This window comes from Barbatula barbatula (assembly GCF_947034865.1).
Source record: "Barbatula barbatula genome assembly, chromosome: 25".
In the NCBI taxonomy this organism is placed as follows: Eukaryota; Metazoa; Chordata; class Actinopteri; order Cypriniformes; family Nemacheilidae; genus Barbatula; species Barbatula barbatula.
In genome coordinates, this window is record NC_136788.1 from 12,325,733 (window position 1) to 12,352,940 (window position 27,208).

A 27,208-nucleotide genomic window follows, 5' to 3' on the forward strand; every position below is an offset into this window, starting at 1 on the left:
CGTCTATGGCAAAAATGGACGGCACCAGGAGCAATGTAATTCCGACAGATAAAAGCAACTTGGTCCACAGTCCTTCCAGTTCAAAACATTTTCGTCCAGTGGTGAAACACAAGGACAAGCCTATCCATTCCGACATGCCTTGGGTTCCAGCCTTGCCATTCCCGCTATCGGAGCCCAAATCGCAGAAAATTGTATGCGCCATCTGGCTAGAGATAAATTCAGCAATAGGCCGAAAGGTCCCGAAAAAGACATTTGATCTATCCTTTCCAGTTCCTTAGAACGAGGTTGTCTCTCCAATATGTTGCGGATTACGTGAGCCGACGAGGCAGCATTGAAACTTTAACGCTATGCGTCTGCAAAGCGCATTCAGAACCATCAAACAGCCGCGACCGCCACATTAATAACGCGCGCGTTAATATCGCAGGTTATCCAGCGCGTCCTATAAAACGCATTTTCGGCGCTGAAATCCTAGAAAGGCGATTTTATAATCCTGCAACGATGCTGCGTCGGGAAATCGGCTCCTTTAGATTGGGAAAAACATCACGTCTCCAGAGCGCAAGAGCATGCATGCAAACTGGTGATGAGGACGACCGATGCGGGAGAGAAAGACGACCTCTGGTGGCTTACCGGTGTGCATCTATTCTTTATTTAATGAACAAAATATGTGGATTAATTTAAATGTTTTGCAGTAATTGTCCAGTAAGATATGTACGATTCTATGAAGCTTTTTAATACGTTTATTGCGCAAATACAAACGGCTTTCTGAACAACGTTTGTTTCACTAAATTTATGAGAATAATCCGGATCCGGCTTGTAATATATATGTTTAGCAACCAGTGTTAACACTTAAACTACCCTCATTTTTAATCTTTTCAGTTTTTAACGTATTTAGGGAGCAAATACAATATAATAAACGTAAGAAACACTGCACGTATGATTATTTAAAACACACTTTTTTGCTTGAATATATATTTTTTCGTTAATATACTAAGTGACTATTTCTACAGTTTTACAGTATTTCCACAGCTATGAATTTGCTTTATTACTACAAAAAAGCATTAAACGTCACCGAGATACTTACGTTCCATCCGCACGATGGCGCCATTTCGTCGTTTTGTGATGGGAGATGTTGAATCACTTTTTCTAAAACTAAACGATCGTACCACATGCTTCACGTTCTCCAATTGCTGTTCCTAAAGAATAATTTCTTTGTAAGTAACTTTAATAAAAGAGAAAAACAAAGAGTGTGTGCCCGCAGCAATATATATTTTAATTCAAAGTGAAATTTGACAATACACCATAATTTCATTAATTTGACACTCACCAATAGTCACCAGGAAAACCCGCTTTTTGTGACAAAGTACATAAGGCTTGGTCACATATAAATCACTGAGAACTAGAGAAATACGACCGCAAACTGTAAGAGACATTACATCCAAAAAAGTTTCCCAGTCCTCATATAGTGAATATTGCACAGTGCAGTGGCTACATGGCAAACTAATGTAGCATAGAAATCAAAAGCAAACAGAAATCAAAGCCACAAAACTCTACATATATGAAAACAGTAACAGTTCAGATTTAGTAAATCAAGTCTGTTTGCTCTTAAGTCTTAATATTACTTGATAACTTGCAGTGAGATTTAACTTTGACTAAAATACAATCTGAAGAAGAGTTAAAAACAGACCTAAAGCAATCCAACCCAAATTTTACGGCAAGTGTTACACAGTAGCACATATGACAAAACACAACAACCCTGAATTGACGGTACAACTTCTAAAATGAAAATACAACAAAACAAAATAAAACGGTTTGGTTTGAGTGTTTAAAAGACATTTCACCTTTGTTTGTATTCCTCTACATATGTCATTTAGATTTTTAGGTTTTCGTTGTAATTAGGTTGGTATGTGTTTGAAGGTCTGACCTAGAGAACGCTTCTGAAATGTTAAACTGCAATGCGTTCTCCAATGTGTTCATTCAAATATGCCTGGGAGTATTTTAGTACCCATCTCTAGTGCTACATGCTAACTATAACAATGAAGTTAGACGATTAGAGGAACCAAAACACATTTTGGACTGCATCTGCAAATGCATGAAGTAATTCTGATGAAGCAATAAACTGTTAATGTCACATCTTGTCAAACAAAGAGTGACGGTTAATTTCTTCTATTTTACAAATGTTTAAACATGGCGGTGAACCATGGGTTGATGTTTACATTCACAGTGTATTTATGTAAAGCTTCCCAAATACAAGAAAACCGTGTCTTGGGTATTTAGTCAGCATAATAATATAATCCCTGATATTGTTTCATTATTGTATTTTGTTGTTGGTCATAGAACAAATAAATTAATTCATTCGTGTCCCAAAAACACAACACGAGAATGACGCCCCAAAAAGTGAATTCCCCCCAACAAATGAAATCAACATCCATTTTACACAACCACCTTAAAGTCACCTTACTGCATTGCATGCTTGGTGTACGACTACCAAGTTACACTGAAACTTGCTATTGGTTATCAGATTATTAACACTAAGGAGAGATTTACTTTTAAGCAACTGGTCGGTAACAGCACTTCAGTTACGAATCCCAAACACTGGTCAGACTGTTCACTCAGAGAAAGGGAACATAACAGAGAGGCTTGCAGGCAGTGTTTGTAAAAGGGATATAAAGGTCTGAAGCACGTTTCAAAGGCACTAGAGCAGTGTCGCTCTTCTTTTAATGAGCGGGGACCTTATACGCCCGTATAAACACCCACGACGAGATTTGTTCAAATGAGAACAGGTGGCCTAATAACTCTTAGCTTTCAGCTCATTAACAGTCCTTCTGAAGAGGGATTTCATCGACGATCAAACTGAAAAACGTGCGGTTTGTATTTTTTCCTAAACACATTAAACCTGATAAAATATATTTGACAAAATTCATAGGGGGATGGATTTAGAACAAACCAGACTGTGAGCACTGTAGTTACAGAGATGAGACACTATATAGACTTTGACCCGAGCCCAAAAATTTGCCTAGCATAGCGACGGTTATCAAGTGCTAACATCGGTACTGAAATTAAAAGGTGAAAAAAAAGGTTATAAAATACAAAATTGATATTGATACCAAAAGTTATACCTATCCTGCAAGCTATGCTTGAACAAAATGCGAATATATGTACTAAGGTAGATATACACCAATATGCATCTAATACATAAAGATTAGCCCCAAGATAACGACAGATAAAACACTGATGCAAACGAAATGGAAAAAGAAATACAAACCCCAAACACACACACAAACCCCCGAATAACTCAATTACTTGCAATACAGTAGTTACACTGACACTTCATAAAAAGAAAGCAAAACAGAGAGAGGCATTAAAATGCTTCTGATGCTAGTCAGTACGGTAAAACCAAACAAAAAACAAAAACAAACTCACTTCTAGTTCAAGGTAATTAGACATATATAAAAAGTCGGCTAAGAACAAAGTTTATCATCTAATTTCACAGCTATTATGAAGTGGCAATCAGTATATAGCAGCTTATCTATGATACATTCAAGAAAAAAATGAAACAAAGTCATAACTTGCCCGAAGAAAGCTAAACATCGACCTCAATGTTTTTACATATATTTTTCTGTTAAATACGGCCTCGTCTACTCTAACATCTGCTAAAACAGTAGCTACTCTGCTTAAGAAATTAATTACTGTCTTTGGTGTAGCGAAAGCATAATTACGGGACAGCAAAGGAAAACACAACGCACCTAAATATGTAAAAACTCGATTAAAAAACAAAATCACACAAAAAACAACAAAAAAGCAATATCTCCCTGACGGAATGTACGAAATAAAAAGCCAAAAGCCTCGATTAAATGCTGAGAGTGAGAAAACACACAACAAAAAAAATCCAATCTTGTCACATGCATCTATGAAGATAGACAATTGCACACGATCAACTTTCGTCTTATAAAGCACTGAATACTCCAGCAATGATAGACTTACAGTTGGATACTCAATACTGAAATTTTTGCACAAAGCAAACAGGAAACCATACAATATCATCAAAGAGCTATCTGCAGGTTACGAGTCCAACACCGACTACACTTCTTACTCTAAAATAAACATGAAAAGGAAATTAAAACGACACCCAAAACTATGGATTGTATTGCAGTTTCATTAAACAGTGTAAATACTATTAGAGTAGAAACAGATTATCAAATATGAAAGTACTCAAACGTTTTCTGTACATAGTTAATTTGTATAAGCCTCTGCTACAGCGAAGCACGTTATCCTTAAAGAATCTATCTCTGCTACCTCTTAAACATCATCATCATCAGCGCAACACACGCAAAAACACCAGGCTGAAAATACCACACGTGAAGGAACAACTCATCTAAGGCATTAAACAAAAAACCCTGGCCAGCCATTGCATTATATCACCGTGTCGGCTGTATAAAAGTTCGGATGATTTTATAAGCCAAATCTCGCAGGGGAAAAAAAAACGCACAAAGACTGAGAACTGAAAATTCATAGCGATCGCATGTCAAAAGTCATTCTAACGTGAGACTTTCCAAACTACAGCAATTCCTACGAAACGGCGATGTGTTATTTTGCGACACCAGCATAGAGGTTATGTATGCCAACTAACGCTAACACGCCAAGCGCAAATCAAGTGATTCATCTATGAAACAGCCCTAATATCAAAATCACAACCAACGATTGAAAGTTTCAAGTGCTGCAGTCCAGTACGCACATGACTGCAAGTGGGACTCGGGGGAACCTTGCACAACATGTATTTTAAGGCACTGTTTATTGAACCCAGGATTCGATGCAGCAAGTCATACAACACATAGACAGAGGTCTAAGAGCAACGGTTTGCAGCCATTCCTCGTAAAGTCCAGTACTGGTTTTTGCCCATGCAGAGACATGCAGCATGACAGAACCTTTTCAACACCGGTCTGAGAGACGTAACACTGAAAAGCAAAGGCTACCGAGAAAATACAGGACAGGTAACATGGATCGCCACAAGGGGGACTTGCACGCACATTTGTGGCTTTGCCACCGGAGACAGTGATGGCTTAATGAGTCACTGTGTCTAATGAAAGTCTGAAGGCAATAATAGTCTGGGGAAGTGAAGATAGGACGATGATTTGCTGTGTCCCTCCACAAAGCGGGTGTCTAATGACTTGGGGTTTTTCTTGTATCAAATGTGCAAAAGACACATTAAAAGTAAGTTTTTTCTGTTTGTTTATTTAATTCACGCATGTTTTTTATTCTCCATGATTTCTATAAAGCTTGATTTAAATTGCATCATCTTGAATGTTGTGAAACTTCATTAGGAAAAGAAAAAAAGAAACCCTCTGGGTTGTCAATAGTTTGCGGCTTGCACTTCATTGCTGGCTGCGTGCGCGAGGCTGTCGCGGGCTCCAGCTCAGATGTACGGGTACTGACTGAGTTTGCTGGGGCTGAGGGGGAAGCCTGCGTAGGCGGGCGACGCCATGTAGGAGTGCGGGGGAAAGAGGGCTTTGAACTGGCCCTGCGGGAGCAGGGTGGGCGAGGGGAGCAGCCTGTGGTTGATGCCCACGCTGATGCCCTGGTGGTGCACCAGACTGTAGGCGGGTTGCAAGACGGGCCGAGGGGCCGGTGGTGGGCACGGCGAATGCAAGAGGTGGGCCACGGGCGCGGAAGGTGGATAGGAGAGGAGGGCGGGTGGTGGCGGGTGGACGGCTGAGTGTGTGGGGCTGCCGTGAGGAAGAGGGAAGGTAGGGCCGTGCACTGTGGGGGGGATGAAGGCCTGCGGCCGGCATGGCTGCCGGTAGTTGCCATTCCACTCCTTGTGGCAGGAACCGTAATGATGGACCTGTGCAGGATAAATCAAATTAATCCTTGATGAGTAAAATCGTAATACCCGCAAACATTTTTGGAATACATTCAAATGCAGGTTTAAAGACAGACCTGGCCAAAGCCTGGCTGCTGTGGCTGGAATGAAGAGTTGATTTTCTGCTGGCGGGGCTGCGTGGGTGTGGAAAGGTGGCTCAGTCGTCCTGGGCCGCAGCGACCTCTGGACTGGCAATAGGACTCGAAGACTGTATGTATGTGAGAGAGAGAGAAAACAAAACGGAAGAACAAAATCAGTAAGCCAAAATATTAAACCGACACTTAAAAAGCTTAAAAATTAAAAGCAAACCTTTTGCCATATTCATTTTAACTAGCCATAGAAAACAATTGCAGTATGACATAACTTGTATGAAGTTAGCAAATTTCTGAAGTTAGCTAAATTCTGCCATTTAGCTACAAACAAAATGATTTAACATAAAAATTAAAAATACAGAACAAACTGTAAAAACAATCTTGAGGCGCAACCAACTTATGCCTGGCCATGTAATCGAAACGTTAGATAGCAACGTATCTAAAACATAAACTCTCGTCAAGACTTTCCATGGACACCCAAAAACAAACACCTTGCCTTGGTAATGTTCCAGAAAGGTTAAGCTAAGAGTTTACCCCTTCAGAAATATTTCTTAGACAGCATGCGTCAATAACAAAGCATTTGCTCCATGTGGGAAACAGGACAGATATGCTTTGGTATAAAAAGGGAAGTCAGGATAATCTTTCAGAAAAAAAATTTATGAATAACAATTGAGGGCAGTCAACACGCAGAGTAAAATGAACATGGGAATAAAGAGATCACAGGTATGGAGGAAGGCGAGAGGAAGGAGTGTAGGAGCACAAACCGAACGGGTTTCACTCAAAACTGGGATGTCACGCACAAGACACAAGGTCATCGTGCGCGTTATGCCCATAATCACCTGCGATAGCCCCTGTGACAACTTCCTGTTTCTCTCCTATGACCTGTAAAGTAGACATCGGCTGTGACTAAATAAAAAAAAATGGTTGTGTTGAAGGAAATTTGCATTAATCCCTTAAATTGAGATTGTGCACACACCACTATTTTATAACCATGAACCACCAGGAAATGTATTCACAGGATTAGATTTGAATAAGCAGCAACTATCGAAACTCTGTAGGATGAAGCGAGACTCTTTGACGCAAAACATGAGCTGTGGATATAAATGGTGCTTTATGACGATCAACATCCTGTACCTGTGACGGCTGTGTTCTGATGATTATTGTTCAGCACTCTCATGGGTGGCACCACCACGGTCCTCACGGTAGGTTTATTCAGCCTTGTATCAGGGTGTCCGCACCTGGCCTGGGGTTCCTGGTTCTGATTAGTCAAAAAGCGTCTTTCGGGGAAGGGGCTGTCATGTGGGCCTAGGGAGGAGTCTGAAGCCGGAGATCCATCTACTGTTTCACACCCACTTTCATGGCCATCATCTTCCGATACACTGTGTTGACACAAGGACAAAAAAATCCCTTATAATAAACACAGCAGTCATATCCACAGCAGAAGCAGTTTTAAAAGATTTGAATATAAAATTGTTCACATACCTGCTGGGTCTCTTGCACGGCGAGGGGCTGGATTGCGCCGAGGCTGAAGAGCTGGTGCTCAGGCTGCTATCAGGGCTGCTGAGAGAACACACTCGCTCGATGTTCAGAGAGCCTGTGCATGCCTCGCACTCTGGACTGCCCTTACACCTGTCACACACGTGTGCCACTCAATTTCATACTTAAAATATGTTGACACACTCATGTTCGTGAACCCCATCCATTCAAAATTAACATGATAAAACTCACTTATTAAGAGAGCATCTCTGTGCTTGTTCCTCCTCATCCGTGCCGCTGCTTATGCTAATGACGCTAACCGCTGGGCTTGGCGACTCTCTGATAACGATGGACTCTCGCTGTTTATTGGCTACTCCTGCATTACAGCAGCCCTCCTCCCCTTCCTCCACCTGCACTGGTTCCTGCTTCACTTGCGTCGGCACCTCTTTATTGGGAGATATCTGCTCCGGTTCTGCGTTTGTAAACCTGTCCGTCATCTTTGGTGACAGATACACTGAGGGCTGTGTATCGGTATAATGTGCCACATTCATACTTCTAAGACGCAATGGAGGGGAATAAAGTAAATCAAACTCATCAGCATTAAGGCTTTTAACTTTATAGTATTTGTTCCATTTCACAACTACTTTTGCTTCGAAAATTATGACACAGATATAAGGTGGTTTTCTTACAGAATACTAGAATGAAAAGTCCTAACAGCATGACAAATGCAAACTCATTACAGGTGAAAAAAACAAATGTGTTACTGCAAGGTGTATGCAGGTATAACGGGTTTTAGAGGCTTTAGGCATTTCACCTTTGTGAAAATTTGGGTGAATCAGCTTTAAGGCGAGTAGTTTGCATCCCTGTTAACAGTCATAAATCAGATCATGGGCTAGGTTGATATCTAACTGGGTCTTGAGACGCAGCCATCGCTTTAAATGGTAGCTCACCTATTCTGACTGGGCTTGTTCCTCTTGTTAGGAGCAGACTGAGGCCAGACAACATGAGCGATGCCAATGTTAATAGGCTGATGGGCTGACACAGCCATTTGGTTGGGCACAATAGACTGCATTACAGAACCATAATGGCTACTGTGTGGCCGCACTTTCCTTTATAGGGAAAAAAAATGGTTACAAAAGCATTTCATGGTGTCATGCTGTACTAGTTCACAAAATACGGTGATTCTTACCCCCAATCTCCTCGCCTCTGTGGTCCAACGACTGTGTCAGATGCCAAGCTCGTAGCAGGTGGTGGAACCTGCTGCCAAGCTGGCACAAAGATCTGTGAAGTTCTGTTGGACCATGGCTGCTAAAAGGATGATAAAGGACAATGTTGAATCTTTGTAATGTAATCAGGTTTAAGTTTATTATCTACATCTATGTCAATGGATATCAATGCTACATGAAACGTTTGGGCTGAGGTTGTAAAATGTTACATTATGCAAATTATATGAGATCAAACCATTACAATGTAAAGAGTAAGTTTGTGCATATCTCATAAGAAAACATACTTGTGCTATTACTCCAGGTCTCATGGGTAAGGGCTGAATGCCTGGCGCTTGGGTCACCAGAGAAAGTGTGTTCTCCATTCTAACCGAATAGCCTGCTGGATGACTCTGGTTTGAGGGAATTCCTGAAAACCAAATCAATCATTTAAAAATGGAACATCTATGGTAATGCTCGATTTAAATTTAAAAGTTTTTAACAGGTTATTATGCACATTTACCCTTTCATCTAAAATGTTTTTATCTTACTCAAAAGATGGCATTTCACGTGCGTTTCCTTGGAATCTAAACCGTGACCTTATTGTTCCTAGCGTCATGCTGAACTAGTTAAATTACTTAGTTAATCTCATTACGATGCACATTCCAGTACCTTGAAGAGTAGGGGGGCAAAGAATGAGTGCTTGTTGAAAAGATTCGTTACACCCAAAGTGGGCATTTCCTGTCTGGATGGGAATTCCAGGATGCACCACTGGTGGAGCAGATGGAGGCAGAGTCTACAAAGAGCAGGTAAACTGGTTAGTTTTGTAAGCTAAACAAAAGTCCAAGAGTATTCTTGATCCATACTGTTTTACCCGAGCGTGGACAGACGACATTTTGTTGAAGGCGACAGTGATGTTTGGAGCACTTGAAAGCGTCACAGGCTTTATGAGAGGAGGAACTTTGTTGCGGTTGAACGTATCATATATGCTGGTTCGTGAGTGACACGCATCCATGATGTGGAAACAAGACTGGACACTGCAGAAGACATATAAACAGTTTTGCTGAGAATTCTCTCAGACACAATTTATTCAAGTTGAATCATCTGTGGATATGTGAAAAGGTGTTAAATAGAATTAAACCAAAAATGTGTGAAATGAAAAATATTTGGACATACTGGCTGCAATGTGGAAAGTCCATTAGGTGCTGCATAGTGACAAAAGGGTGGGAAAGTGCATCTGAAGGGGAGACTCTCTGATCGGCATCGATCATCAACATCATCTTTAGCAGGTCTACGAATTCTCTCCTGTCTGCTTTCTCTGCCAACTGGTCACACCCCTCCATGTTCAGCATTAGATTCACCTGATAAGTAACACCAAAAACATCTAATTTCCGCAACACTTCACCTTCTCAAAAATGACTGCTAGACAGATAAAGACGTCTTTACATGTCCAATGTCGTCCAGACAGCTGAATATATACTTCCTCGCTTCCTTGGACTTCAACCCCGTTTCTGTTTCATGCTCTTCTGTCGTCTGTGGAAACCGGAAAAGAGTTAACAGTCATTACATAAGAAATTACATCAAAGTGTAAGTCAGCGGGCGGTAACATGATATATAACAACTTCCATACAGACAGCGATGCTGCCTGTTTATGAGAGTAATGTGTGGTTAAGTGGATAGGAAATGGATTCTTGCCTTAAGTCTCCAGGCGGCGTACGGCGAATCGGAATCCTTGCGGAAGAAGCGGGCTGTTTTCGTTCCCACGTTCAAAAGTTGCTCTCCCGGCAAGCCTTGAGTTTGCGAGATGTAACGAATCTGTTGAGACATTTGGATTAATAGCTGGCCTCAACAACTCTAAGACAAATGCATCTGATCTCATCTAAGGGATGGGCAGGACGGTTGATAAATCATTCGGATTAGCGAATTATGTAAATGTTTTGGTTTGTTTTACCTGCAGGGTTTAATTAAATCGACATTGTTTAACAATCTCAAAAACCCTGCATTGTGTTCTCTTTTGCAACCCTTTTAAAAGTAAATTAGGGCGGCTTTGCCGTAAACATATTTTTTAACACAAAATATGTAGATTGAGTCCTAGCATAAGGTTACAAAAATACTTGCACAAATAACTCCAAAGCAATACCTGTTATTTCCCCTTACTCGAGAGAACGTAATGCGAGATAAGACTGGTCTAGAATAGGCTGGTTCCTGCGACTGGTATGTGGAAAAGGAATTTTGCCTTGACAAGTATATTCGTCACGAAATCCAAGTGATTACAAAAACAAATACGTCTAGAATTTGTTCAAGTATTTGAGGGCGTCACCCATGCTTGTGAGTAAAGTGTCAGGCTAAATCAGTAAGCGCCTCCATTAGCACAATGACAAACAGTCTGAAGTAGTCTAAGACTGCCCATGCTGACACATTCATAGTCATGAATCACCAAACGACATTAAAATGGACTAAAAACCAATATAAATGGTTATATCAAACATTGAGTTCAACTTCTAAGCACATTTCATAAACGTTAAGCTATAAAAGGCTCAGAGCTGAGGTCTGTAATTCATAGAGAGAGCAGTATCGGGTTTGCCTCTCCTAAAGGCTTTGTTAAGTTGCCAAGTCAAGATGCTGGACACAATCCTGCTGCCTATAACAGATGTCAATCCTCTCATACCAAACAACAGGCTTAATGCAGGCCAACACATTACTGGCATGGGGTAAAATGAGTTCCTAACCATTTAGCTGACGCTTTTACCCAGAGCAATTCACACTTCACCTTATGATAGTGTCAAACCCCTAAAGCAAACCTTCCCTCATAAGAACACACAAGATGATAATTTAATGAACATTAATTTGGATGTATATAGTTCAATTGTACATTATGATTCGCTTTAAATTTCCCTTACATCGAATTTTCCATATTTCTACATTAGCCCTAAACTGCATTTCGTAAATACTATCTTCTTTGGCAAAGAAGCGAAAATGTGATGACATCTTGGTCCTGTGTCAGCCACCATAGTGCTTCGAATTGGCAGGGGTGGGGCGGAGTGATCTATTGGTTGCAAATCACAACCTCACCACTGGATGCAGCCAAATTTCATTTATTGGATCTTTAACTTAAGCAACTGCATTATTTACACAGCCTAGTGGTTAAAGTGGTATAGCTTGTTTTCAAAAAATATCTACGACGGCAATGACTTCAACAAGGGTGATGACCTCCCAACACAAAAACAATCACCAAGGCATTAACTGGTTAACCACACCACTGTCGTTTCAGAGAAGGCAAGACCAGCTGACCACACCAAAGGGCATGTGCCTTCTGAAAACACCATTGTTCTTGTTGCCTTGGGAAACCGAGTTAGTGGTGTGTGATCTCTGCTGACATTTTCCTCAAAGCATGCGTCTGCTGCTTCTTAGAAAAACTGTGTCACCGTGGGCCTCTACCAGTAAAAACACAAGCCAGCACAAAGCCCTCTTTGGCCACACGCACGCATACGCTCTCGCCCATGATGACACCTCTCCATTTACCATCGCTGAGGCTCAACATTGCAGAGTTAAACAAGCAATGTTTATGGCATCTTAGGGGTGTGTTCTAGCGGTGTGATCAGGTTGCCAAAAAGCTGCACAAACACAGAGCGCGCTGATGTGAGAACCTGCTGATAATGCAGGCTGGTGTGTGATTGGGGCTTGCGGTTATAAATACATTCTGCTGTGCAGAGTGGAACTGGACCCGTTGCTGGCAGGGAGAGACGGTCTAGGGTTTGTGGTCAGCAAACCGAGACCACCCCATTCCGGCACAGCCGGCTAGCTTTGCTACTGTCAGATGTGCAACTGCATTAACACCACTTCCGACATCAGGTTTAAAAGCAGTACTGGGTCCACGGTGACTATAAACGCACTCACACATTTTAAATTGATGTGTGACTCCAATCTTGTGTTAGAAGAGTTGATAATCTGATGCATGGAGAATGATCAGATTAATTTTTCAGGATTGATTTTCCAGGGAGCTCATTGGATCTAAATTTGAGTGTAAATTTTGGCCCATAACTATAACAGATCATTTAAGAACGGAAGTTGATAACCGAAGTATTGGCCGATATAGATTTTTTAAACCAGAAATAAAAGGCAAAAAAGTGACAACTGCTTTTATTGTGAAACAGTGACTGAAAACAAGGGGAAATTTAGTTATTTATTCCCAAAATCATGTACCAAGCAAGCCTACTTTACACTAGTTTTAAGATTCACCAAATTTTTTATATTTCTGTTATAGGGTTTATTTAATGATAAAAAAGACAGACTACAGGAAATTACTCATTATTTATCTGCTTTAATATATCGGCCTGGTTTTATTATGGGGCCACACCTTTAACATACAAAATGACCATTTATCGTCCGATACCGATATGAACTATTGAACTATATATATATATGAACTATACCATGCACAACTAATGTAAATACAGTAACATTACGTAACTGTTAGACTGAAAGCTTGAAAACAATCCCCCTCTGAATATTCAATAATTAAACACTGTGTTGTAAAGTAGATCAGCTCTTTAATACTTTATATTGGGTTAAATATCCACAGACCAACATGAAGGGTGACCAAGAGTAATGAGTTCTGATTCCAGTCCACAGAGCACAGATTCCACACAGGCTTCATTTGATAAAGAAAATACATTTGACCAAAACGGCTTAAAAGTAAATGTTTCTTAAGTACGTCCCTATGAAAAAGCAAATGATGTAATCTGCCAAATGACCACAGATTAGTACTGGCAAAACACAACAAACCACGTCATTATCTGAGATCACCGCCTGTTCTTACCTGGTCATACTCCAATGCTCCTGGATAGAGCGGCCACCCCAGGAACAGCTCAGCGATGACGCAGCCCAGTGACCACATGTCAATGGCCTCACAGAAGGGTAAGCCCAAGATGATCTCTGGTGCCCTGGAACACATTAACAGACAGGGATGAGAATTAATGGAGTGGTAACCTTGACAACTGCCTGTTGATTGAAAGCCAGCAGGGCACTTGTTTTATCACGAGGGCTCAGAAGAAGGACAAACCAGAATCAACAAGTATTCGTTCATGATGTAAGGAAGCTACAATATGCATTGATGATGATTGATTTAATGATAAACGGTCCTGTTTTACATCCATATTGCTATGATCCTTAGCCTAATGACACAGACATCCTGTTCTCATTCTGTCTGAGTCTGCAGTTGGGTCTGGGCTTTGACGTCAGCGGGCCTTTACACATCTACTACTGTGACAACCAGAGGGAAAACGCTGGCTGCCTAGCGACAAATGAGGACAGCTATCGACACCAAAACTGGGTGATGACAGAGGTGGAGTCTGATGACAGATAATTGACCCTGGTCACCATTAATAATCAACTACAGAATAAACTGCTCATGCACTGACGTCAACAGGCTAATCCAGATAAAATGATAAAAGGTTGTTTGTCCATGTGCACTACGTGTAGCGACTGAAGGTGTATACAAAAGAACACTTAAAACAGCGATTGTTGCTACAGCGACTGATAATGAAACACATCAGGCTAGGTCACTAGCAAGCGTCTGTAACTACAAACAATACCCTACTTATGCGGTAACAAAAGCCACTGTGAATTATTTACCAGAGCCTAGGCAATGTGACACTACCTTTTTCAACTCTAAGCTTAGAAATTAAGTGAGCCTTTATCGTTTTCCTGTTAAGTTAACATTTAAGGTGTCTTCACACATAACACACATGAACTCTGTTAATTCAATGAAACTACTAATGTTTTGAGCATGGCAGCTATTAAAATCCATCTTGCACGGGAGGCTATTTTTTGCCCTGGTAACAGTTGACCGTATAAACAGTAGTATGTTTGGCACGGTGACAAAGAAGAACAAACAGTGCGCTCTGTGCTCAGTGTGAGATCTTAAGGGCTAAACCCCAATAAAGCTCAAGCAGAGCGATCGGGAAGGGGTCTAAATCCAAAGCCTAACACAAGTTGAACATAATACTGCCCATTCTGGCAGTGCAGGGGGGTAATCCAATAGCAGTGGGGCGGTGAAGGACGATAGGGTATTAGGGCTGATGCCCTGGCACTCAATGGGGGCAGAGAGACCAGCGACAAAACCAGCTAGCACTCGGGGGACTAACTTTAAAAACTCTGCAGCCCTACAGAGACACAAAAGAGTCTTGCTTGGTTACCAACATTCTTCAAAGTATCTTATTTTGAGTTCTGCAAAGAATAGTAAGTCATACCGGTTTGTGACAACAAGGTGGGAATGATCACTTTAATGTCACAAGAACTCATGACACACACTGCAACTTCCCTGCATAAGGTGGACACACAAAGCAAACAACAAACAAATTAAACAAAAAAGAGACACGACTTTGTCTGATTCTGTTTATAAATACCACTGTGGTTTAACAGAACTTCAAAAATTTCCCAGCAGCAGGAAACGTAATTTCAGGTGAAAGAATCAGGGGAAGTTACAGAAATCAGGTCAGAAAGAATGATGACATGACACAGCAGGTCTGGACTTCCCAACACTGCGCCTAAAAAGTTACTGTCAGCCTACTTACAAGATGTTTTTGCTCGCCCAGGTTGAAGTCTCAAAATACTAAAGCTTTTAACCTGTAGTAAAATTAGATTTTAAAGTGCTTATTTAAAGTCGAAATTTATTACAAACAGCCAAAAGCTTATATAGTGTGGACTAAATGAAATAAAACCAAACATTGTGATTGTTCATATTTCTTATTTTATAAAACATGCACATGCAAATGTTTAATAACATGAGATTTTAAAGTCCCCAAGAACTGGAAGTTGCGATCGTTTCTACATCCTTATTCTGACACATTTCCGAGTGAAAAGGAGAAAATTAGTGGGCGTGGCTTGCGTTTTTCACTGCAAATTGATTGGATTTGTAAAAACAGCTGGTGCATTGATTTTGAAATGAAACTGGGAGCTGACTGACAGTTAAAGGGGAGGAGTTAACAGATGCTCCGGCCAAGCCGTCTAATTTACGTCCTTAGAGAGTCATTTCAGGGCGGAAGTGCATTTTCAGATTTTAACAGAAGATTATGATGGTACATAACACCTCTGTGACCCCATCGTAATGATAATAAGCAATGACTAATTAATGATACGTAAAAGGAGAAAATTATTTACTTGGCACAAATAAGGCCTGTAAAGGACCATTAGAACTGGTGTGAAATTTGTTTAATGGCCATAAAAAAACAATGTCGTGTTTTCATGCAAAGCATAATAATTTAAGGTTTCATGCAAGCCCTAAAGCTGCTTTACAATCTGAATTTTCTCTGATTTTTTTTCTCTGAAAACATTTTATCCAAAGGCATGTATCGTGTATCAAATTGCTTCACCGTTTTCTTTTCATGTGCAACCTGAATCCACAATGATCATGTTCTCCAAAGTCAATGGTGGAATTTACCATCAGTAGCCAATGGTTCCATTGAAAGCCACTTTTATGACTCAGTTTGTACAAAACAATAAGTAAGTGTTTGTTAAACTAAGCCAGCTAATTCTGAACCCCTATCCAGCAACAGTTATTTCCTGTGAGGTTAGTGGTGTGGGAAGGGGGAGACAAAGTCATCTGGTTCATTCCAAGCTATAGCCAGAAACCCCCGCAGCCTATATGCGACTGCTGGGAAGATGAGCCCTGACCACACAATAACCTCTCTGAAGGCCAGCGGAGCCCTGCAGCTGTTCAGAAAACAAGCTTATGGCACGTCGTCTGGAGAGTACCACTTGGGACAGGATTTCAGCCCTGTATAAAAAAAGAAAGACATTGAAACGTGTCGGGGGACGTGAGATTAGCCATGTAAAAACCGCTCTCAGTAGTCATTCACCACGAACAGTGGGCGTGGAAGTTTCGGAAAACCGCCCCAGCATATCACTGCGACGTAGTCCCGGGATTTTACCTTTTTGTGTTGCCAAGACAACGTACCATGGGTTATTTTTATAAATGGCTTTCAAAAGGCACCTATTTGACAAGTGCCATCAACAATCAAATGATTAGTAAGGTTGAGTATCTGAAGTGACGCATGTTTCGACTTCATTTTTACACCATATAGCCGTTTTTGAACCAAAGAATGAATCCAAAGGATGCCAGGTAAACTCAAAACTAGGCTTGTGTCGTTTGTACATTTTTATGTGGCTGTAATTGATGAAGCTTTTATTATGTATTACGCCAGTATCACAGTGATGAAATGCATTACAATGCACTGCCATTATTAACAACATAACTTTAATTAGCGGATTACTGGATTTTATTTGTTAAATTTCGAGATGCAAACTTTAGCGTGGCTAGTGGACAAATCCTACCTCTTCAACTGTAAGAAATGCAAATGGCAAATATAAACCATGCATTTTTGGCGCTTTAGTTCGGTTATTTGTTTCTGTGGGGTATTCAGAAACCCATAAATATGAGAAGTGGCATGATAGCTCACATTTCATCTTATGTGGGCAACATAACTCTTTCCCATTCTTCTCTATGTGAGGCTGTTTACATCAGAGCATGCAAGTGCGTGACTGTTTTATCCAATCAAAGGAAAAGCAAATTTTTCTTCATGGCGATTTGACGTGCCCCCAATAAGTCTACTGTGCATTTTCACTACAGTGTTGTACCGTATTGAACACAGACACATGTCTCCTCAAAACCAGTCTAAATTTAAAGGCTACTTTAAAACCATCTATTCAAACCAACAAACAAGTCGATTTAAAAAATATGTAGTCGTCAGTAATCTCTTAGGCACAATTAAATGCCAGGAAATTGTTAAATAAAAGCACATAGCCAGAGTGATCCACATGTGCCGGGAGCAAATAAAGGATGTTAATGTCTCTCTTAACCAGAGGCCTCTGTGAATAAAGAAAACAAGAACGATGACTCGAGTCACTGGTATTTTTTCACCTCCCCTTCAATTTAACATCCACTCAGAGAGCTCTGCATAAACAAATCCCACCCAAACACCAGTTATCTAATCTCCCAAAGCAGTGAACAGTTATTCAGACTTCCCCCCCCCCCCCTTAGAGTCATTTAAGTTTTCCATGAGGGCCACAAGTCCATTTAAATACAGAAACACCCGTCACAGTTCCCCTTTCTGAGAGCTCAGAATCTAAAAGGCAATTTTGGTTGTGTAATACAACATTTGTTATTACATCATGTATTGTGAGGGACTGGTATGAAATCAAAAGTTTGGGCTTATCGGTCAAATGTTTAGAATAACAGATCGTGGAACTTAATCATGCATGCAAGGTAACACGAAACACAGTTATAGGCTGCAAATCTTTCAGACAACAACTCAACGAGCATTTTGGAGCACCTGTTTTGGATCTCTTAGACCACAAACACCTGTAATTCACCACAGAACATGTACTAAAAACACTTAAAAAAATAGGTTGATTTGTCTAGATTGTGTTCTTTGCAAGGGAAGTAAGTGCTTCCCATACAATGCATAAACTTGGGAGGTCCACCCAGGTATATTAATGGCGGCACAAGAATATTTGGCGTCACATTTTGTAATTTTTACCCATTCGTGATAATGATAATGACTGTATCTGTGATAATTAACTAGTGGATAAACAGCTGGAAACTCGGGAAGGCGCTTACAAAGAACCAAATCTTAATTCCTGTTAAGTCACCGACAAGCACTAAAAAAGACACAGACAATAACAAAATGTTATTTCTCCGGCGTTCCGCTCAGCACAGCCAACGCCCAAAGGGTACCTCATACCACTCATAGCTGAATCCTGGCTTGTGCACCGCTCTGCAGTTCTAGAAAGACCGTACAATGCAAACACATGCAGCAAAACACAGAACTCTGTGGAACCTGGTAGCCACTTCCTGAAACAAATTTTGGGTTTATTGTAGTAACCAAATGTCTCCATGCAATCTAGGAATTCCTGAGACGAAAACAGATTCTTATTTGACCTGGCAATATGGTGGCCAAAATACATATACCCTACAAAATTTTGCAGTGAAGTAACAGAATTTTCCCACAGACAAGCGTAAATTGCTCAAGCACTTTAGAGACAGAAGTGTTGTTTGCATGAAGTGTTGCGAGACATCAGCAGCACACAGATAAACAAAGCCTTTTCAACACTTCTTTGGGCTTCTGACGGAAACGCTGAGAAACGCAGATGGTCTGACCAGCCTCAATAGAATCAATGTACATTAGTTCAGGCAGACAAATAAAGCCCTTAAGGAGCCCAATCTAAAAAAGACATACCCTAAACGGCTTTATTATGAGATATCGATCCAGTTGGGATGTAAGACCAGGTTAAGAACGATTTTAAAGGATTCGGCTATACATCATCAGCAGACATTGAATTGCATCTCATACACCGATTCAGATTAGCCAAAATATTTGGTAAAAGACGACACAAGGGACGTAATTGCTCACATTCACACTTGATGTTAGGTGAAGTATGGAGAGAAATGTGGGAAGTGAGCCTGGAGCTTCAGCAGATGAAATGACAACCCTGAAACAGATGACATGTAAAACAAGCTCCAGGTTCCAAGTAAGGTATAAAGCTTCACACACGTAACCTATCCTGTTCCAATTCAAAAGGTCGAGCAGCGGCAGCAAGCTGTTACAGAAAGCTGGGTTTCATCTTCAAGTGGATGATATACAGACCATGAAACACATCAAGTTGGCCTTAAAGGATCAAACTGATTCAAGGCTCTTAAAATACCGCTGGCAGACACCTCACAAAACCTCCTGATTGTGAATTAAGGCGGCTGTTGCATGATTTGTGTCTTTGTCCCCGATTCACTTAAGTATCGAAGCACAAGCTACATCATTACCCTAAATGATACGTAAAGGTCAATTGGACATAGTTAAAAGAAAGACGACATTATACCACCCTTCCTAAAAGCAGCCAATAATTCCTGGCCAATTCACGTGATGTTACATAAGGTGGGCAGAGCGTCCCTGACGCTACTCATGTGAGACGGACTTGAGACTCCTAAATCACCTAAATAATCTGAAAAGCATTAACTACAAACATTTACCCTGTATTGAGCCTCTAGTCACAACAGTCATGTCAAGGTTCAGTGATCACCATCTGGTCGGAGGTCAAATTGCGTTTGAAGCCTTGAGAGGGTTGAAGTCAATGAATCCTGACCTACCAGCTAATGCGGCAAGTTTTGCCACACATGATCGCAGCATCAAAACATGGACAGAAAGATGTGCATTCTCTGGCTAACAAAATCATAACATCAAACTATCAGGCTGTGCCCATTAATGCAGGAATCTAGCCAATTAGGCCTTCATTCAAAGAGAACTAAAGTCAAATTTCACATGATCCAAAGACAGAGAGCAGATGCTCACACTTATGGTCATTCCTTAAGCAGGCGGATGAGGGCCTCGCTTAAGATTAATTGTACATGCGTACCCGTGAGGAATGCAAAATCTGAAAATATCACAACTGTTGCTACAGTGGCCCATTTAAACATGCTTAAATATGCTGCAAACCATTAGGCAGCATGAATCAGACTTCAAACTTCGTGTGATATTGTTTTTCTATATTATCAAACGGTATGTTAATGGTGGAAGCCTCCTGGTTTAGGTAAATAATCACACTGCATAAATAAAAGATTGTGTGTTTGATGAGGAAATAGAATAAGCTGGTAGTAATAATAATGCTGTAGTTATTTCAATAGTCTATTTATTGTGTAAGATTTCAACAAAATGTTGAAATTGAGAGGTTTGGACTTTTTTTCACTGAAATAGTAAAGTACCGAACGCTGAACACTAAGTGTGTGTTAGAAATCTGAAATGGAGAGAAAACATTCTGCTTGCTTTGTACATTTTTTATATTCAAATAATTCAGTAAGCTTTTTTTATAATAATTTAAGGTTTTAAAATTGTTTTGTTTTATTGTTGTGATTATTTTGGATGATTATTTCAATAATTTTATGTAAAGCACTTTTAATTACCATTGAATATAAAATGTGCTATGTAAAAAAACTTTACTAAACTAAACTTTTAAGTCCTCAGACAAAGTTTAAATCCTGACTCGTTGTTTCCCCTCGTTTACTTATGTACCTAAGCCGTCTTTTGTGGCAGCACATGTGAGCGCAGTGGTGTAAAGTATTTGAGTAAATGTTTTTGGTTACTATACTTAAGAATTGCATTATCAGGTAGTTGGCATTGCTGGTGTTCTATGTGGGAAGAGGACATGACTGCGATAAGGCCAAAACCAGCATGTCTAGTGCAAAGGGGCTTTGACTTAATATTATTTTATTTCTCTGTTTTACCGAAGCTTTTTGAAGGATTTTGGTTTCCTTACGAGCATGGACGTTGCAATTTTTAGGTGTTCAGTTTGATGTGGTTGCTCTACTCTAGACTTAACCGTTTCTTGTTTTTCCACTGACATGTCTTAAGTGTTGAGGACTAGTGCTGCTTTGAGCCTACAATCAGTATGAGCAGTCTCGATCGACCTCTACACGGTCACATTATCAGCTGTCAATATGTTTTGACGGCTGATGTTCCGAATATGGTAAGGGTCGTTACATTTCCGCCACATGCTTGAGGTATTGGGCCAATCCTAACACACTGGGTAGCTGGCCACTCAGAGCAGGAAAATCAAGGCATTTCAGAAAGGTGGGGAACAGAGGAGCGACAGTAATGCAGGGTATGTGAAAACCAGTGCGTAAACAACACTGCATTACACCAAATAGAAACAATAATGTTAGTTTTAGCCATCAAAAATAACCCCTTTAAAAGCTGGTGGCAATCTGTCTTTTAATTTCTATGGGTGTGTCTAAACAGATTAGCATCTGGCTAAGTCCATTAACCATGCTCATTAAGGTACATTAAGATGGCTAAAACACCACCATTTTGACTGAGCTTTCTAAAGTTCACAAAAAGTCCACAATATAACACAGTTGACATTTACAGGTTAAACCAAAATGTTCCTTTGCACTTGAAAACAGGCACCAAAAGGGAAAATTAGCATTTCAAAAGTGTGCTAATTCAACGAAACCCAAGACCTTGAAACCGCACACTGGGAGAGGCATTTTCTTTCACCAGGCCAACATTTGAGTTTATAGGGCAGAGTACAGACTGCTTGGATTTTGAACACCACACACAATTCATTCAGACCAGTCAGACCTGGGCCCCGTCACTCGGCCTTATGATAAATCCAAGCAACTTGTTTGCCATTCACTATTTTAAAGTACTTTTGAGGTGAGGATGAAGTAGAGAGCATAGGTGTCAAGGAAACAATAGGCTGAATAACTTCACAAGGCCACCCAAACTTCACCGTAGCAACCTGAAACTCAAGGTAACTCACTTTTTGTGGAACCTGAAACACAGTAAACAGCAATGAATAATGAATGGGCCAAAGGGCCATTATGGTACCAAAGCAACAGCTAGGGACAAGCTCTACTACAGCTATATTATGATTTCACTGTAGCGTCTGTGTACGTGGCACAATAAGCTAAATGTTCAACGTGATTTCATTAAACTACACAATAAAAATGCATTGGGAAAAACTAGTTCTTGCTGTAAACCAAAAACAATATCGTTTAGTAAGACTATAAGCAAAATATTTGTGCGACATTCACTAGCATATAACTACAAAGGTAAGAATTGTAGTCTGGTACTGAATAGTATTATCTATGTAATAGGAGTGCTAAAATATAATACCACCAAACTAAAATGAAAAACATATATAACACCATTTTTTAACAGGTGTGAAAACAGCATCTATGATTTTCTAGTTCACTTCCTGGCTAAATGGATACGTGCACTGTGCAGCCTGCTTCACAACAACAACTTAATACTTGTCATGACACATACCACGGTGTCGATGAGATACGCCCTAAAATGACTACAGATTCTTACAGCATTGAACATGCATAAAAAATAGACATTGTGGAATGGAAATCATGGCCTTTTATTTAGTAACACTATATACAAAGACAGACTAGTCTCTTATTTCTTTATAATAAAAACATCTTTAGGAGGAATAATGAAAAGAATCCCTTTATGTTTGGTGTCTTTAACTTCTGTGTACCTACTTGAGGAAAATATATACAAGGTATCTACTGCGTGCTTTTACATTGTACTTTTATGTTATTTGGATTTTATTGCACTCTGTATCTACTAAACCAACCAGAAACAACATGTAGACAGTGCAATGTATTAAAAAATTTTTTAATGTACACAGTAGTGTCGGACCTAATAAAGTGCAACAATAAAATGTATGATGATTAATTCTCAGTGACCATTGATTTTCATGTTTTTGAACAAAATGTACACTTTATAAAACAATACTGATTTCTATGTTCATATAACAAATATGACTAAATAATAAATTACAATAGCTACAAACACTGTGCAATTATAAGTAGGAAATAATTACATGCCAAGTTAAAATGTTCAGTGTTTATGCAATTATTTCTAACATGAAAACTATGACATGCGCTACATTAAAACTCTCAAATCCTGAGAAACAGAAGTGAGAGGGGATGATTATTCATAACCTTCTATAAAAACATCTGTTATGACACTTTCAGGTCTATAAAGATAAAAAGGCTGTGCTGACAGTCCCATCCCTCACCGCTACGCATTCACATGTGCCACCTGCACAAGACGTGAGTGCATGCATTGACGCAGTTTGATGCCTGTAACTGTAAGGCAGCAAGTTTAAATGGCCCATTTAAACTTGTGCCTAGTTCCCCTTTATCTTGTTCACTGATAGCTGTACCACAAACTGAGTACGCTTACAAAGACAGACTGTACTCTATGTAAAATCACATTGACTCGAAACCTATTCATATAATTTTCAAATGGAAGGGAGGGTGCAATTTTTTCCAAAGCTGAATAGAAAATGTGTACTCTGCAGAGTCGGCGAACTACAAAATGAAGCTTGACGGAAAAGGAAAAACACAAACATCTGGAAATGTCTTATTTTAAGGAGCCTTTCCCTGTTTTTCCATGCCTCGTGAATCACAAGAAAGCCGCATGAGAAAGTACAGCCATCATGGTTGGGACTGACCCCATTACAGAGAAAAGGCACAGAAATTATTGCTCAGTTGAGTTACATAAAGTTGGTATGGGTGCAGCTCTGTGGCAGTTAGCGTAGACACACTCTGCAACAAAGCAAGCTTGCCATCAAACTTAAAGCCTTAGAAAGCATTACATAATTTCCCTTACAGGAAGTGTGGCCTAAGTAAACCATCCTCTGTTTAACTTCCTCAAATGAAAAACAGGGTACCGCTTCATATTCCCAACAATATGTAGACATGTAGGTGGAAATTGTTTATATGGAGACATCAACAGTATTCATTTAGGATGGTAGTTTCAAAAAGTCAATAGTTCCGAATTTGCATTTGCCCATTATTTCCGCCACAAAAATAAGGACATTTTACCAATATTTTTCACATCTGAATCTACTTATCCTTTTCATGAAATGTTCTATTACATATGAATAAATGTTCAAATCAATGTTAATTCCTATAAATATTTTTCATAAAGTAAAATAGAAAGGTTTTAAATTGAAAAAACGTTGTAAACTAAACTAGTAATGATGTCACTCCATGGCAGCTATAGATTGAGAATACACATGCTTGGAAACAATGGTTGATCTTTTGTAAAAACGTTATCCATTTACAAAACTTTGTCTTGTTGACAAACAACATTTATTATCATCACAGAAAACCAAAGACAGAAGTTCTCTCATGCTGGCCTGGGCCATACTCGACATACCTGACATAACATGCGCTCGGCTTTCACAAAACAGTGTAAAAAAGATACTGCTTACCTGTAGTAGCGGGACTGTAGGTATGTCGAACACACAGCTTTGGAGACGTGGCTGGCAGAGCCAAAGTCAATCACTTTCACACGGAAGGGTTGTCTCACAGGATCTACCAGCATAATGTTCTCTGGTTTAAGATCTGCGTGGATCAGGCCCAAGCTTTTGAGCTTCTTCAGTGCCATGGCCACCTGTTGTAACACGGGCCTAATCACCTTCAGTGGCAACGGACTGAACTTGTTCTGCTTGAGGAAGTCATACAGGTTCTGCTCCAACATTTCGAAAACCAGACAGGTATGGTTCCTGTGCTGGAAACACTCGAAGGCCCGCACCAGGTTATGCTCCTCAGCATTCTCGCCGCTCAATCGGGCCAAGATGCTTACCTCGATCTGGCCCTGCCGTGCATACGACGGGTGGTTCTTAAGTATTTTCACCGCCACGATCTCATTCGTGCCCCTTTTCCAACACTTGACCACCTGACCGAACGTACCGCGGCCCAAGAATTCCAACACTTCATAAGTGTGCTTCATGGAACACAGCACCTCATGTTGAACCAACAGATAGTCACCGTCCCCAACTCCACTTACAGCTCCCGTCCCTGTTCCATTCTGCTCAGGCGGAGCCACGGCCACCGTGCTCCCGACGTTTGTTGGCAACATAGCAGGTAGAGTTGAATACTCCTCTACTATCTGCATGATGCTCTTGCCGTTCTTAAGCTTCTCGCCTTCGCATCTAAACCCACATTTCTGGGTTCCGTCGACCGAATTCAAACCGCTATTTCTCTCCTTGCCGTCGCTCGGTCCCAGAGCGCTACTCCTACTACTACTACTACTATGGCTGTTTTGGCCACCGTCTTGACTTTTTTCTTCACCTGATGCGGCCACACTGGAAAAATACTGAAGGCCACCTTCTGACGCCACACGTTTGTATGACGAGGAAGCCTTTCCAAGGAGCTCCTGAGGAGCAGAAGAGGGTTCAGTCTTTGTTGAGAGATCCCCTGAAACACAGGGTTTCCAGCTAGTCGGCTCTTCAACTCGATATAAGGGAATAATATCTGTAGGGTGTGCAATGCCTAGATTCACACCAACCACGTAAGTGCGAGGGATCTTTTCATGGTAAACACAGCTGCTGGGATCAATTTTCTTCGCTCTGCAAAAGGCACTTGTCTGGGGTTGATAAACATGTGGTGGGCAGACCGCAACCTGTGAGGCCATACCTATAGACAAAGAGGACAAATACTATTAGATTTGTTAATCACAAATGCCAAAAAACAGTATGACACCATATGATATACTGCCAGAAAACAATTGATGACCCTCAAGCAAAGTTTAAAACAAAACTAAATAGTTCTAAATACAAGCATTAAATAAACTATGAAAAACAATAAAGGCCTCAAATGTAAATCAAGCTTTTGACAGGGTATCGTTAACTTCAAAAATAATCATGAGCTTGACATAAAAACATGCAATATATGAGCAAACTCAAACAGATAGACAAACAGCCAGACAGACAGTTGACCAATAAGGATTATCTGTCTTAGTTTTATGGCAGACAGGCTACTTATACTGGCAAAACATATGGCACAAGTTCAGACACGAGGACAGGTGTGGCAGAAAACACTCCCACAACAAAGATAAATCTGGTAAGCTTTAACCAATAGAGTGACACTCTGGTAGATGTACATATCTTAATGCTTTGTTGCATTAAATAAAAATAAGATTCAACTTTAAGGAACTCTTGTTTGATGGACTTTGTTTTATAGCTGCTACACATCAACTGCATTATTCATTTCAATGCAACTCGGAACAAGAATAAAACAAATCTAGTAGGGCCTTTCAGTCGATATTTCATTATTCGACTAGAAGACAATTATTCTAACAAATTTTTATTAATTGATGGCCTGATTATCATTTTAAAAGTGTATACGCACCACGTTAAAGCCGTTCGCTCTAACACTACATTTACCTTGGATAAAGGAATTCTATTAGAAGCATGCTTAAATGTTTATTTGTGCATGGTGGCTAAAAATGTGGGATATGCAATACTACATTTACAGATCTGTTGAGCACATGCGCTGCATCTCTCCACCATCTGTGCGCTTCTAATGGCAGCCGCATCGGCCTCATTGTGTGCGCGAGACACCGAGGTCAGTTTTCCGGTGGTGCAGACAGACAAACTTGGGTTCCTGCGACATTCCAAAAAGCTAAATGTGGCTTAATTCATTTATATTCAGTAAGTATACACCTTAATAATGCCTATTATGTACAGAAATGCAGAAGAGCCTGAACATGAACGGAAAGCGCATCAATAAAGGATCACAGGACAAAGTGTAAGTGTTTTGCATTTATGTTTGATTCTTCGGCTTTCTTTACATAATATGCTTTATTATATGATGTGTACAGGACATTAAGTGTTTTGGAATGTCGCAGGAACATAGGTTTGGCCTATTGTTGGGAAAACTGAGCCTTGTTATTTTATTAACTAATATTTTAGTTTGGCCTTTTTTGTTTTTATGTACTCCGTCTCTTTCTTTTTCATTTTCAGTAGAGAAATATTATATTGAGATGTATAATCATAACTTGGGGTGGTGTCACAGCGGATTGTGTAATGTGTGCGCTTAAGCTCTTTATTTATATTTTTAAGGCTCATTATAATGGTTGTATAGCTCTGTAACTTAGAACAATGTTAGCAATGTAACATAAAATATTTTTTTATATTCCTGTCAACTAGTACAACTAGAAATAACAAAGCTTAAGTCCACGTATGAAACTACAGATCCGCAACAGCTTTAATAGGACAGTCCTGCT

At 40.1% G+C, this 27,208-nt stretch overlaps 2 protein-coding genes across 2 annotated transcripts in view; both read right to left on the reverse strand.

The window, feature by feature from the left end:
* The window catches only part of kiaa1549la (KIAA1549-like a), a 36,634-nt gene extending 35,382 nt beyond the window's left edge, over positions 1 to 1,252 (reverse strand). The window contains exon 1 of the mRNA XM_079450222.1: positions 1 to 1,252. Coding sequence (XP_079306348.1) covers positions 1 to 202 — 202 coding nt within the window. The 5' untranslated portion in view covers positions 203 to 1,252.
* Positions 1,248 to 27,208, reverse strand: part of hipk3a (homeodomain interacting protein kinase 3a) — a 27,414-nt gene continuing 1,453 nt past the window's right edge. The window contains exons 2-16 of the mRNA XM_079450223.1: positions 24,411 to 25,617; positions 13,447 to 13,570; positions 10,323 to 10,442; positions 10,074 to 10,160; positions 9,804 to 9,988; positions 9,502 to 9,664; positions 9,300 to 9,423; positions 8,936 to 9,057; positions 8,615 to 8,733; positions 8,376 to 8,534; positions 7,678 to 7,980; positions 7,432 to 7,578; positions 7,084 to 7,328; positions 5,935 to 6,065; positions 1,248 to 5,839 (exon numbers count right to left, since the gene is read on the reverse strand). Of these exons, the coding sequence (XP_079306349.1) occupies positions 5,411 to 5,839; positions 5,935 to 6,065; positions 7,084 to 7,328; positions 7,432 to 7,578; positions 7,678 to 7,980; positions 8,376 to 8,534; positions 8,615 to 8,733; positions 8,936 to 9,057; positions 9,300 to 9,423; positions 9,502 to 9,664; positions 9,804 to 9,988; positions 10,074 to 10,160; positions 10,323 to 10,442; positions 13,447 to 13,570; positions 24,411 to 25,615 (3,663 nt within the window). The 5' untranslated portion in view covers positions 25,616 to 25,617 and the 3' untranslated portion in view covers positions 1,248 to 5,410. The remainder of the gene's footprint in view (positions 5,840 to 5,934; positions 6,066 to 7,083; positions 7,329 to 7,431; positions 7,579 to 7,677; positions 7,981 to 8,375; positions 8,535 to 8,614; positions 8,734 to 8,935; positions 9,058 to 9,299; positions 9,424 to 9,501; positions 9,665 to 9,803; positions 9,989 to 10,073; positions 10,161 to 10,322; positions 10,443 to 13,446; positions 13,571 to 24,410; positions 25,618 to 27,208) is intronic.